Source organism: Carassius auratus, chromosome 4 (assembly GCF_003368295.1).
Source record: "Carassius auratus strain Wakin chromosome 4, ASM336829v1, whole genome shotgun sequence".
Classification (NCBI taxonomy): Eukaryota; Metazoa; Chordata; class Actinopteri; order Cypriniformes; family Cyprinidae; genus Carassius; species Carassius auratus.
Window position 1 is genome coordinate 28898944 of NC_039246.1, and position 12855 is coordinate 28911798.

The window sequence follows — 12855 nt, forward strand, 5'->3', positions numbered from 1 at the left end:
CATGCAAAAATTCATATACAACTAGAAAGCCATAATTGTAAAATAAAACTGAGAAGGTAGTCAGGTCTTGTATCTTCCTGAACATGGTTTATTTTTATGACTAGCTAACTTACTACATATTATCCAACTTCTAACATGACTGCTTGCCAAGTATACAAATCAATGGACATGAAATATTGATTTGAGTCAAGATTATATTATTATGAGAGATGAAAGAGCCAGAAATATCTGACCACAGACCATCAAGTATTCCGCACAGCAAGAAGCGGATGTTGATGTTTAGTGCATTTGATGTTTGAGAATATTCCTGATTTCAATGAGGAAACAGGGTTCTGAACACGATACTAGTGAAATAAACTGACTCAGTAAAGTATTATTTTAAAGATTTACAGTATTATGGATCAGGTTATTAAATACAGTGCAGCACTAGAAAAAAGCACTGACTTGATGTGATAGATTTTTTGTATTATTATTATTTTTATTATCATTTAGAGAAAGAGCAAATCGTTTAAAACAGAGAGAGCAGTAAGAAAGTCATGTACCTGACTAAATTGTGTAAAATCATACCTTGTCTCCTTGATCCCCTTTAAGACCCTTTTTCCCCTAAAACAAAGACGAAAACACAACAACAGTGAAACACCACTGCCATTACGAAGCACTTAACATTTATTAAACAAATCTGCATCTAAGGTTGACATCTGTTAAAAGGTTCATGGCCAATGTCTGTGAAAGAAAGACAATTTTAATAGCTCAAATTGACAGACGAAACACTTCGATGCTGAAATGATTGTGTATATTTTGACAAACCCGAGGGCCTGTGATTCCCTGGACTCCTTGGGTTCCTACTTCTCCCTTTGGAAGAATATGGAAACTACAAATTACACATTGCACAAGACAATTGTCTTTTACTCCGCTCCATTGATTTTAAATGCAACATGCTTACCTTTGGGCCTTGTAGTCCTGTATTACCCTGAAAAATTGATTAGCACCGATTTAATAATTACCCTTAATATTTTTCACTGTGGAACATGCATGTGTTTAATGAAATACTAACATAACCCATCAGAAACAAATACCTTTTCTCCTTTTGGCCCAAGCGGACCTTGAACACCCTGAATTCCGATACCTTCCTCTCCCTTTATGATGAACACAAAAGAAATTCAGTCAAACAGCAGCTGCACTAATTTTAGCTTCATGCAGTCCTGACAGGCCTTTTTTTTTTTTTTTTTACAGCTCTCCGAACAATGAGACTTCCAAAAAGATAGCAGGCAGATGAGCAGAGAGATTTAATTTATGCATTTTAACTGTCTTGGGCAAGCTGTAGGAAGTCGTTTCTTAAAATAGCTTTTATACCACTGCTGAAAGCACAACATTATACTCTTTTAGATCTTCTCAAACCTTCTCCCCCTTCTGCCCAGGAAGTCCTGAAAGTCCATCCACTCCCACTGCTCCTGGTAAACCTGGTAGACCCTAGGAAAACACATCCACAAGAATTAATTACTTATTACATTTTATAATATTTTAAACATAACCTACTTAATGGCTTACATTCAATAAAACTGGCAAATAGCTACCATTTTTTTTTTTTAAGATAACTGCATATAAAACAGGACATTTTAAAAGTATTTTCTACACAAATAATCTTGGTTTTATTCATCTACAACTTTGAGAAATATTTTTTGAAGTATACTTCTAGCTGTTTCTGCATATTAATCTGGGTTAGTAAAGTATTTGCATTTTTAGTAAAAATCGAAAGCTTTAAAAGAGTAAGTCTTAAAGCATGCACTAACATTACTTCCATGCTCCCCCTTTTCTCCTTTTGGACCCGGTTTTCCACGTGGACCCTGAAGAATGGGAGAAGCATCATAATCACACATTAAGGATGAACTCTGCATGTTTATTTTACATAAAATGTTAAATGGTTCATTGTTCATTGAGCAGTAGATGACTTACTTTAGGACCAGATTCTCCAGTCTCGCCCTAAGAGGAAGAAAAATACCATGAATAACTACAAATACCACACGTTGCATGTAACATAGACTTGTATTGTAACTTCACACTGTGCACTGAAGCTGCATCTTATGTACATACAGTAAAAACCTTAACAACTAACATAAAATTATTTTTTGAAATATAGATGTGTGCATACTTCTAATATTTTATACTAACCTTAACAGAGAGTCCAGGAGAGCCTGGAGGCCCAAGCAAACCAGGAAGTCCTGGAGGACCTGATACCCCTGGGACCCCTGGAGCACCTGGAGGGCCCTTTTAATCAAGTGGGAAAAGCAATGCAGTTATAATTTTTTAGTAGATTAGATGCATATTATACAATGTAAACAACTGAATAGAGCTGTATAGTATGATATAATCACTTACAGAGGATCCAGGTTCTCCTTTACGTCCTGGAAGAACCTCCATACCTCCCATAACATAGCCCGGTTCACCCTACATGAATAAAAATAAATACAATTCAAATAAAAACCACTGTACAACATATCAAATGTTTGGCAATTACTAAACGTACTCTCTCTCCTCTCTGTCCTTTAGGTCCAGTATTACCAGGAGGCCCCTGAGATTGTGAAGAAGAGAAATAGGAAGAGATGTAAAGAAAAGGTTGGTTTGCTATCGAACTGTTTAAAACGTGAAATATTCAATAAAAGGGGGTGAACCTTTAAAAGAAAGTGAGGGCAAATACATTACACTGACTAGCCAGAATTATTCTCTCTGTGATACACTCAAAGATAATAACAGCTTTCCCAATTCTCCAACCAAGACAAACAAAGGACTATAGGACATCACATACATGTTTAAAATAAGTATACTAACCACCATTTCAGGAATATACCAATTTAAATATCACCACCTACACTGTTTTTTATAAAGTGAGACACTTACCATGTCACCCGGAATTCCAGCCGCCCCCTGAATCAGATTGAGAGATTGTTTATGCACATTCACAACTGTAATCAACAATATACTTCTACATTTGTTACATATTTTGCTGTATTCGACTGAAGTTCGATCCATCCTTTACCCTTTGTCCAGGAGAACCAGGAGGTCCAGATCTACCCGGTCTTCCTGGTAAACCCGGAATTCCATCCGTTCCGGGAAGACCCTGATGAATGCAAAGTGGGAATGATGCAGACAAGGGAAAAAAAAATGATACAGAGATTGTTTGATACTCCTCAAATATAACAACAGAACATCTTCAGTGCACATATTACTTTGAAAGCAAATATAGAGCAAAATGAATCCGCGCATTAACATTGATACACATCACAAAAATAAATAATGAAACATCATAACAATACATATCTTGTTAGCGAGACCCGTCACATTTCATTTGTTATTCAAAAGAGTCGCTTTGATATGACAAGTGCTTTCATGTGTCGCCTTCTCAAAGAGATAACAGGAAGAGAAAAAGCAAAGTACGAATAGCATCCCGTACAGAGAGAGATCTGTGATATTCATAATTAGATTTAATCCTTTAATCTACACAAAAACAATCTCATCATTAACAGAACGGCTCGGTTTACATACTAAATGCTTCAGTAATTAGCATAAACATTAGCATGCAATTATGAAGACAGAGAGGGGGTGTTTTATTGATGTTTTTTTAAGTTATTGTTGCGGAACTTCATGAGTGCTTCGGATGTTGGATGTACTCACGCGTTCACCCTTTTCACCTTTGACCTTTAGAGAGAATGAGTCATAATGTCCCGGGCCTTGCTTGAGTCGCTATATCAAAAGAAAAACATTCAAAAAAAGAAATGCTCTTAAAATAGTACCGCAAGAAATAGTATAATCTTTAGACATTGTGTGTGAACTAAAATTATTGAAAACATTCTTGTTAATTAAAATGTGATATATATATATATATTCTATACTGTAAATATTAGAATAAACTAAAACCTAAATGAAAATAAGAAATATTGACAAAAAAGTAAAATGAGTTTGAGCACTAAAACTATTATTTTGAAATAAAACTGAAACTAAAATAAAAAATGTAATTAAAACTATTGATATTAAAAAAACAAAAACTAATAGCAATTAGAAAAGCACATAAATTACTAAAAAATTTAACTAAAATTAAAATGAAAACTTAAAATGCAACAATAAAAGCTAATCAAAACATGCATAAAAACGATAAAAGTAGATAATTAATACTATAATGACATGAATAGAAAATGAATAGAAATTAAACAAAAAGTCAAATAAAAATGGAAAATATGTTTAAAAATATAATGCAAAATATTAATACAACTATTTAAAAAAAATACAAATGACACTGTGCAAAATTCGCAGTTAAGATGCCATTTAATCAATGAGATAATAGAAATGAAGAAATAGCAGTCTGCGGGAGTCTAAACATACCAGGCCACCATGACCAAATCCATCGCCCTGCAGTGGAGAAATTAGATACGATTATATGATCAGTTATAATTATTTGATCAATAATACATGATAACACAATTGCCACTTACCTTCTCTCCTTTCTGACCCTGTGAACGACAGCAAACCAGGAATGAGGATTCATATAAGACAAGGTGTGACAGCTGTAGAGAGGATGCAGAGGAAGTGTTTACCTTGCAGCTAAGTGGACAGGGCCCTTCTGGTTTACTGAGAGCTTCTGGGTCATCTGTAGGTGTGTCCAGTTGAGCAGACTAGGACAAAGACAAATACTAATCTGACTAATGCAGCACGTATTGTGAAAATAATACTCATACTGGGATCTGCTCGGCCCACCTCATCGTGTTGTTTGAACTCTGATTGTAAGGCTTCGCTACAGATGCTGTGGATAAACTCTCTCTCGATGCCTGGAAGATCGTCGAAATCATTGGCCAAGAAGATGTTTGTGTAAGTGGTGGGAGAGGCGATGGTCCTCAGCTCATTAATATCTGCATGAGCAATGCCGATGACCAACACACTGACACCTAATACACGAAAACACATTAATGCATTCCTCCACTCGGCGTTATACTGAAGTGTTACTAAATTATGATGAAGTTTATAAACACATGTTCCTCTCAGAATTTAAGGCCAGTATATTTTGTATTTTTTGAGAGAAATGTTAATTTATACTTTTATCCAGGGAGGACTCATTACAATTTTCAAAGGTGACAAAAGGTTTTTAATAATAGTAATAAAAAAAATACTTTAAATAAAAGTAATTTTATCACAATTTTCAGAATTTTGGAGAAAAAAAATATAAACTCAAAATAACCTTTCTAATTTAATTTTTCATAAAATAAGCTGAAAAAAAGCTTCCAAAGTTAACAGTTCTTTTAAATTATTATAATATTTTTAGCACTGTCAAATGATTCACTGTGATTAATCACATCCAAAATATTACATTATATTACAAAATATATATGTGTATATTCATTATGTATATATAAATACAAACACATGCATGTACAGTATATATTTAAGAAAAATATGTTGTTTATATATTAAATATATGTATATATATATTATAAAATATCATAATATAAATCTACAGTATAATTATAAAGTAATTATATCAAAAAATATATACTGTATGTGTATTTATATATACATAATAAATATACACAGTACTCATATGTAATATAAAAAAAAAAACATTTATTTTATATTCAATTAATCGTTTGACAGTGCTAAATATTTTCCAGTATTACAGTTTTTACTGTATTTTTGAATAGAAGTGAAACAAATCTTACTGAGCCCAAACATCTGAACAGCATTTTATATTTAATTGTGTTCTAATATCTGTCTATTCCTGCGCTGCAGTTGATATTACTCACCCAGAGCATGTGCTATCCTGGAAGGTGGCTCTACGTCATCCTGTGCTCTCCCGTCTGTCAGTAACACTAACACGTGAGGGACTTCCTGTCTCATACCCAAAGACTCCTGAAAAATCTCCCTGAGGACATAGCTGATCCCACGACCTACACACACATTCACAATCAAAACCTTAATATTTAGCATTAACATTTTTTTTATCTTTGAATGTGTTTGAATGTGCACCTGTTTTTGTGTTCCCCCCTCCGTAGCGGACTGCACGGAGTGCTCTCAAAACGGAGTTACGGTCTTTGTGAGTGTTAAAGTTGAACTCGATCCTGGGCTGATCACTGTAGTGAACTACTGCTATCTAAGGCAAGTTAAAGAGATGCTTTAATCCACACTTACAGTGCATTAGATATTTGTGCTTATTATGAGACTATAGATTTAGTGACCAAGATAAAGAATCGTCCCAAATGAGGTGGAAAGCATTTACTTTAGTATAGCACATTAGCATGTCCTACCTGCGTTCCTTCAGGTCCTATAGAAGGGAAGTAGGTGACGATTCTAAACAGGAAATCCTTCAGCTTGCCAAAGTTATTCGTTCCAATGCTCCAGGATTCATCGACCAGAAACACAATATCTGCTTTCACCCTGCCACACACTAACAGAAGGAAGCACACAATTCATTCACATTGAATAGGTTTACATTGTGTAGACAGTGCAGTAAAATATCTAAGCTTCTTAAAGGCATCCTATCATAGAAAATCAATTATTAACAGTTTAATTGTGTGGTATAATTCAGCACAGATGTAAAGCTGAAAATGTAACGCCTGTTAGAAACTGTTTTTGTTTAAAATTTTACATGCACATGAGGCACTTGAAAACTGAATGAAAGACAAAAAAAGATTAAGACCCAGCTTAATGGGAATGACCTGGGCCAGGTGGAGGTGTCTTGACAGACTTGACAGTGGTTCGGTCATTTACTGTGGTAATCCTGGTCAGTGCTGAAGCTGTTTGGCCAGTAGTGAGTCTCTGAGTGGTTGTGGGTGCGCTGGGGGCTTTGACCAATGGGGTGCGAGTATTTCTGGTTGTGGTGTGGAGGGGCAAGTCTTTGATTTTGGTATTAGCAGAGACAGGGGCTGGCGTAGGGCTCTGGACAGGAATGAGACGAGGAGCTCCCACTGTAAAGACAATCAAACAAAAAAACAGTTTTGCTTTTACTATACACCACTGTTCAAAGGTTTGGAGTCTCATATGACCACCAAGGCTGCATTTATTGATCCAAAACACAGTATAAATGATAATATTGTGAAATAATTGTTAATCTACTGTATATGAAAAAGTGTCATTTATTCATGTGACTGCAAAGTAGAATTTTCAGCAGCGATTACTCAAGACTTCAGTGTCACATAATCCTTAAGAAATTATTCTAATATGCTGATCTGCTGCTTAAGAAACATTTCTTATTCATTTCAATGTTTGAAAACATTTGTGCTTCTTAATATATTTTTTGATGGAAACCGTGATAATTTTTTTCAGGATTCTTTGGTGAATAGAAAGATATAGAGATCAGCATTTATTTGAAATAGAAATCATTTGTAATTTTATAAATATTTTACTATCACTTTTAATTGATTTGATGTGTCCTTGCTGAATACAAGTATTAATTTATTAAAAAACACACACACACTGCTGACCTCAAACATTTCAACAGAAGTATGTTTTAAAAATAAACTTTCCAGTATAATGAGTTAAAAAACTTTTCCATGATATTTGCAGAGATGGGTCTTACAGATCCTTTTAGTGATGGTTGTGACCGGACCCTCCACTTCCCCATAAAGAGGTCTGATGGAAAATATATAAGTTCTGCCATATAGCAGATCTCGGATCTTATAGGAGGTGAAGCCAGAGCTCAGCAGATCAGAGGAGATGTCCACCTCTACACAGAACATAGATAGACAACTGCATTAGGACAAAATAATATCAGCATGAATGTGACAAACAGGTGAAGGGAATAAAAAACTGGAACATCGGCAATAAAAAAAAAAGCTACAAATTTTACCACAGATTTCAGATGCCATAAACTCTTTTATATCAGTTTAAAACACTTCAAGGACACAGCGGCTTCCAGAATCTGAGTTCTGTGTCTCGTGTTATAAGCTGAAGTAAAAGTCCACTTTTAAATTCCTCATAACCTTCGTGCTCATGCAAAGCACACCCTCATTAGAAGACCCTGCTGACGTCATCAAGATAACATGAATGAATCACAGATCTCTTCATGACCTTATCTACGCTGTCTATTCTCTTTTCTCATGTCTTGTATATCAGACAAAAACGGCTTTTGTGAGAAGGACTCTTATTACAAGAGCTTATCTGAAATGAGTTTTCCCCTGCTATCTAGCAACACTCATTAACAAATAAAAGGTTCTAAACCATCTGCGCAGTGCTAGAGCCTAAAGCCAGGTATCAGCTAGTTTAATCTACTGTAATAAAATAACATGATGCATAAATAATCTATTAATTTCTTCATTTATTTTGGCATATCTCTGTTACCATTATATATCATTTCTATAGATAAATGTATATGCACATTTAGGATATTATTACACATTGAAGGTCATGTGTGTAAATCAGTTTTTTTTTAATGCTTCTGACCTGATATATGTCTCCAGGACAGCAGGTAGCCAGACGCTCCAGTAACACTGGTCCAGTTCAGTACAGTGCTGTTATCGGTGGTGTTCAGAGCACTGAATCCAGTCACCTTGGGCAGATCCACTGTAACCCAACAGCAACATTGACTCAAATACTTATTGTTGTCCATTTACACGAAAACTAGCGAGTTGAAATATTAAAAGCGACTTACATGTGCGGGCCGTCACCATCACTGGACTTCCCTCTTTGCTTCTGGCCACTGCAGAGACCTGGATCTTGTATGCAGAACTGGCTGGCAGATCGGTGATGGTGAAGGACGTGGTAGAAGAAGATACAACCTCACTCTTTTTTTCTCCACCTGAGAGAAGAACACAGAGATGATGGATGGATCGTAATCAATTGTTTGTTGTAATGGGGTGTAATGAGGACTGATGGTACCCACCATGGAAAGGGCTCCAAGTGATCTTGTACCCAGTGACCCCTGGGGTTTTCTTCCAGGCCAGTTTGAATGAGCTGGCACCAATGTCCACAACCTTTACCTCCCGAACTGTCTCAATCAGCTCAGAGTCTGTCAAAGAGGCTGCAAATGCATAATACAGAGAACATGACTCTTGAGGAATTATAATCCACTATGCATGGCATATTCAAATCAAAACTGGTTAAATAAATAATGGCATGGCATTCAATTTGTATACAGTGTTTGCTTAAGTGCAATGCAGCCGCTTTCTGCTTTTCACAATTGTTGTCTGCGAAACTGTGAAGACGTGAAAAGAGCCAAGATTTGTTGGTACAGCTTTTCTAAAGAGTAAACCACACAAAATAAAACACTGTGGAAGACTTAGATCAACACAGACAACAACAATAAGAGTGTATTAAAGGAATATTCTAATAGCTGGGTTTTGATGTGTTAATTATTACAGAAAAAACCCTCACTAGTCCTTTGTTTTCTTAAAAAAAAAAAAAGGGTATGGTGATGCACTTACAATGAAAGTGAATGGGACCAATATTTGGAGGAAATGTGAATGTTATAATTGTATAAAAGCATATTTATTCTTCTGTTAAAACGTGTGTGTTCAGATGTTAAGCTGTTTTATAACTGTTTTAAGGGTTTTAGGTTTACAGAGTTAATTTCTCATGGAAAGGAAGACATAACTTTATACCTAAAATATTAGTGATTTTTCACGCTATAATCATGTTAACACATTTTTTTGAAATGGTGAGTATTCTTATGTTTACAAATTGGCTCCATTGTAAGTGTTTCAATGTTTGCTTTTTTTTAAGAAAAGGTGAGACAAGTTGACATAATTTTTCTATTAATCAGCATTATGTCACACCAGTTGAGCTTAACTTGTAATAAACTCTTGAGACAGAAGGACACAGTTAAGACATCCAGAAACAATACAAAGAAGGTTAAATGAAATACTGTTTTTAGGAATTGTTTTTTTTTTTTCAGTACCTGTTTGCTGCGAGAGAGTGATCTCTGGTCCTTCTGTGTTGCTGTAGAGAGCGTGAATGCTGACAGAATGAAGGGTTTGTGGCTGAAGACCAGTGATGCTGTGTTGTAAAGTGCTGCGGTCAAGATACTGACTCTGAGGACTCACAAATTCTGGGAAAGAACATCAACATTGTCAAACCTGGACTTGGAATATATCACAGTTTAATGGGCCTTATTAAAATAAACGAGACAGATTGAATAGAAAATACAAAGTTTTATCACAATATTTTGTAGTATAGGGCTTTAAAAAGTGCCACTTGTTTCACCTGAACTCCAGGTGAGTTTGTACTCCGTGGCCCCCACAATGGGACTCCATTCCACATCGATGGACGAGCTGGTGTATGACGTCACTTTAAAATTTGAGACATATCCGAGAGGTGCTGGGGAGCAGAATTTAGGACATGAGACCCAACCAATAAGCACCAATATATAAATAATCACTGTCAGAATGTGTTTATCAAGGAAACATGACAAGGTGTCGGGTCACTCACAGGTCCTGAATGTAGCGGGGATGCCCGGACCAACCAAAGAACCAAAGAGAACGTAAAGGGAAATCACATACTCTGTGTCATGGACCAGATTCTTCAAAACATACTCAGTAGTGCTGCCATTCAGAGCCAACTGTCTGGGCCGATCTCTCCCTAAGAACTCTTCACATACACAAACACACAAATAAATATATATACATGTTAATAGCTAAAAAAGTTATATATATCACACACACACACACATACATACATACAGTACAGGGCTCTCAAGTCTCACGCATTGGGCGTGAGACTCACGCATTTCAACCCGTTCACACGCTCACACGCCACACCTTGTATTTCTCACGCAGAGACATTACGAGGACAACGCCCACCAAGTTGCGGCGCTATTTTTTTAAACAGTGAAACAGGTAACGTAGAGGAATCAAGTGAGTTCCCCGAAGGCCCTGACACGCACCTGCTAATCGAATAAAAAAAATATAGCTACCGATCAGCCAATCAGAAAATAGCATTGCTGTATCCGGGTAAGATTTTTACAGGCTCGTGTGCAACACAGATCCAGACGCTCGCTGAAGTAGGTAACGTTACGGTTACAGACTTGTCAAGACAATGACACAGATTTTCACTATATGTTTTTTTTATCAATATATTAATTTAACATTTTTTAAAAACAGTCTAAGATATGTTTTGGTCTGATGGTTATTATGACCCCGACACGCACGCAATTTTGGCCATTATACGTGGTCGGCCGTAGCTTTTGTGCCTATTATTAGCCCACTATTATTTTTTTATTGCCAAAGTTACACGTTGAAGAGGATGCGGGGCTACTCTGACAGTTTTATATAAGAGACTTCTATAATAGGCCTATCCATAATACTTGTATGGCAGTATCCATAATAGTTTAAAAAAAAAAAAATTTTTCTTTCCTTTTATTTTTACTGCACCTCATCCTGATCCCCATTTTCAAAACGTTTTGCCTAGGCTATTTCATTATATTTTATCCAATGTATAATATTGATTATTGCATTCGTCTATTTCAAAGATGTCAGGGAAGAGGCAAAGGAGCAATCTTTCATGCTTTGTTCTAAAAGATCTGGGCCCGTATTCATAAAGAATCTTAATGCAAAAAGTAGTTCCTAGTGACAAAATTCTAAGAAAATTCTTAGAAATGTGGGCGTTTACTTTTAAAATTAAAGAAAAAAATCCTAGTAAAGAAAAAATTAATTCAGAAAGCATCTTATCCCTTAAAAGAGGTCTTAAGGTAAAATTTGTTATGAGCACAGACGAGGACTTTTAAGAGGCTTAAGAGTTTCTTTAGCAGAGGAGAAAATGGCAGAAAGATGAAGAGGCAGAAGAAATGTGTTGCAGACAATGGATGACAATGAGTTAATAAGACGGTATAGATTATATAATAATTTAATATAATATAATTTAATATATAAATTAAAGTAATCACTACATTACGATATTTGGCAACTGGGAACATGCAACAATGCAATAGTGATGATTTGGGTCTGTCACAACCTTCTGTAAGCAGAGTGATCACACAAACAATTACAGCACTTTCAGAACATCTTATTGTGTCACAGTTCATTTAGTTTCCACTGGAGATTCCCACCTTGCAGGCTCTAAAAACTGCATTTATGAATATAGCAGGCTTATAGGTGAACACAAGCAGGGGGAATGAACCGTTAATAGTTTGTCCTATACGCTCCCATGTCTGCTTCTTGTCCCTTGCTGTGTCTGAATTTTCCTTTAAGAATGGCCTTGTGTTCATCCACTAACTGGGCTAACAGTAAACACTGTTCCTCTGTCCAGATTGGCTTTCTCGCTCTTCTTGGCTTTGATTCCATGTTTGATACATTAAAACCAACACTCAAACCGCCACTTACATAGGACGGCAATCACTGTAATTGGAAAGAGTGGAACAATTTTTATCATTCTAAGCCAATCAAATACCTTATAGGAAATTAAAAGCATGGTAAATAAAAAAATAGAATTCATATACACACATATAATGTGTGTGTGTGTGTGTGTGTGTGTGTGAGAGAGAGAGAGAAAGAGAACGGTCAAATAGGAAAAATTACGCATGTAAATTTAAAGTGAGGATTAGAATAGACCCTATACTTAAAATCACTCTTTTTTTTCCTTCTTGGACAACCAGCCAATCAGAGTCTTCAAAAGATTGTGTCATACATAGCAACCGGTTCAACCCCGCCTCCTCACTAAGATAAACGTTTTTGTCTTTTCCTTACTCAGAGTTGCTCTCAGATCGGTCCCGAATCGCTTTTAAGCTAAGACTCCTACGTAAAAGTTTTTAAGCTAAATTAAGAGTTTTCTGAGAGGATTCTTAGAATCTTTATGAATGCGGGCCCAGCTCCCTAAAAAGGTGGCTAGGTCAGAGGAGGAGGCTGTGGAGAATACAGTAGGGGAGGGAGTTAGGGTGCCAGTAGA

The 12855-nt window shown here is 36.0% G+C and overlaps 1 protein-coding gene across 5 annotated transcripts in view; it reads right to left on the minus strand.

Annotated features, from left to right (window-relative positions):
- Nucleotides 1-12855, minus strand: part of LOC113065579 (collagen alpha-1(VII) chain-like) — a 64021-nt gene that overhangs the window by 28545 nt on the left and 22621 nt on the right. For all 5 annotated transcript variants that reach the window (XM_026236952.1, XM_026236942.1, XM_026236973.1 and 2 more), the window contains exons 14-41: nucleotides 10405-10563; nucleotides 10180-10293; nucleotides 9875-10024; nucleotides 8861-8998; nucleotides 8630-8776; nucleotides 8422-8541; nucleotides 7559-7705; nucleotides 6699-6947; nucleotides 6288-6427; nucleotides 6010-6133; nucleotides 5787-5930; nucleotides 4747-4934; nucleotides 4587-4664; nucleotides 4485-4502; nucleotides 4375-4401; nucleotides 3670-3738; nucleotides 3035-3115; nucleotides 2896-2922; nucleotides 2525-2569; nucleotides 2377-2445; nucleotides 2170-2265; nucleotides 1954-1980; nucleotides 1791-1844; nucleotides 1399-1470; nucleotides 1077-1136; nucleotides 944-970; nucleotides 808-852; nucleotides 568-603 (exon numbers count right to left, since the gene is read on the minus strand). In XM_026236952.1, coding sequence (XP_026092737.1) covers nucleotides 568-603; nucleotides 808-852; nucleotides 944-970; nucleotides 1077-1136; nucleotides 1399-1470; nucleotides 1791-1844; nucleotides 1954-1980; nucleotides 2170-2265; nucleotides 2377-2445; nucleotides 2525-2569; nucleotides 2896-2922; nucleotides 3035-3115; nucleotides 3670-3738; nucleotides 4375-4401; nucleotides 4485-4502; nucleotides 4587-4664; nucleotides 4747-4934; nucleotides 5787-5930; nucleotides 6010-6133; nucleotides 6288-6427; nucleotides 6699-6947; nucleotides 7559-7705; nucleotides 8422-8541; nucleotides 8630-8776; nucleotides 8861-8998; nucleotides 9875-10024; nucleotides 10180-10293; nucleotides 10405-10563 — 2651 coding nt within the window. The remainder of the gene's footprint in view (nucleotides 1-567; nucleotides 604-807; nucleotides 853-943; nucleotides 971-1076; nucleotides 1137-1398; nucleotides 1471-1790; nucleotides 1845-1953; nucleotides 1981-2169; nucleotides 2266-2376; nucleotides 2446-2524; nucleotides 2570-2895; nucleotides 2923-3034; nucleotides 3116-3669; nucleotides 3739-4374; nucleotides 4402-4484; nucleotides 4503-4586; nucleotides 4665-4746; nucleotides 4935-5786; nucleotides 5931-6009; nucleotides 6134-6287; nucleotides 6428-6698; nucleotides 6948-7558; nucleotides 7706-8421; nucleotides 8542-8629; nucleotides 8777-8860; nucleotides 8999-9874; nucleotides 10025-10179; nucleotides 10294-10404; nucleotides 10564-12855) is intronic.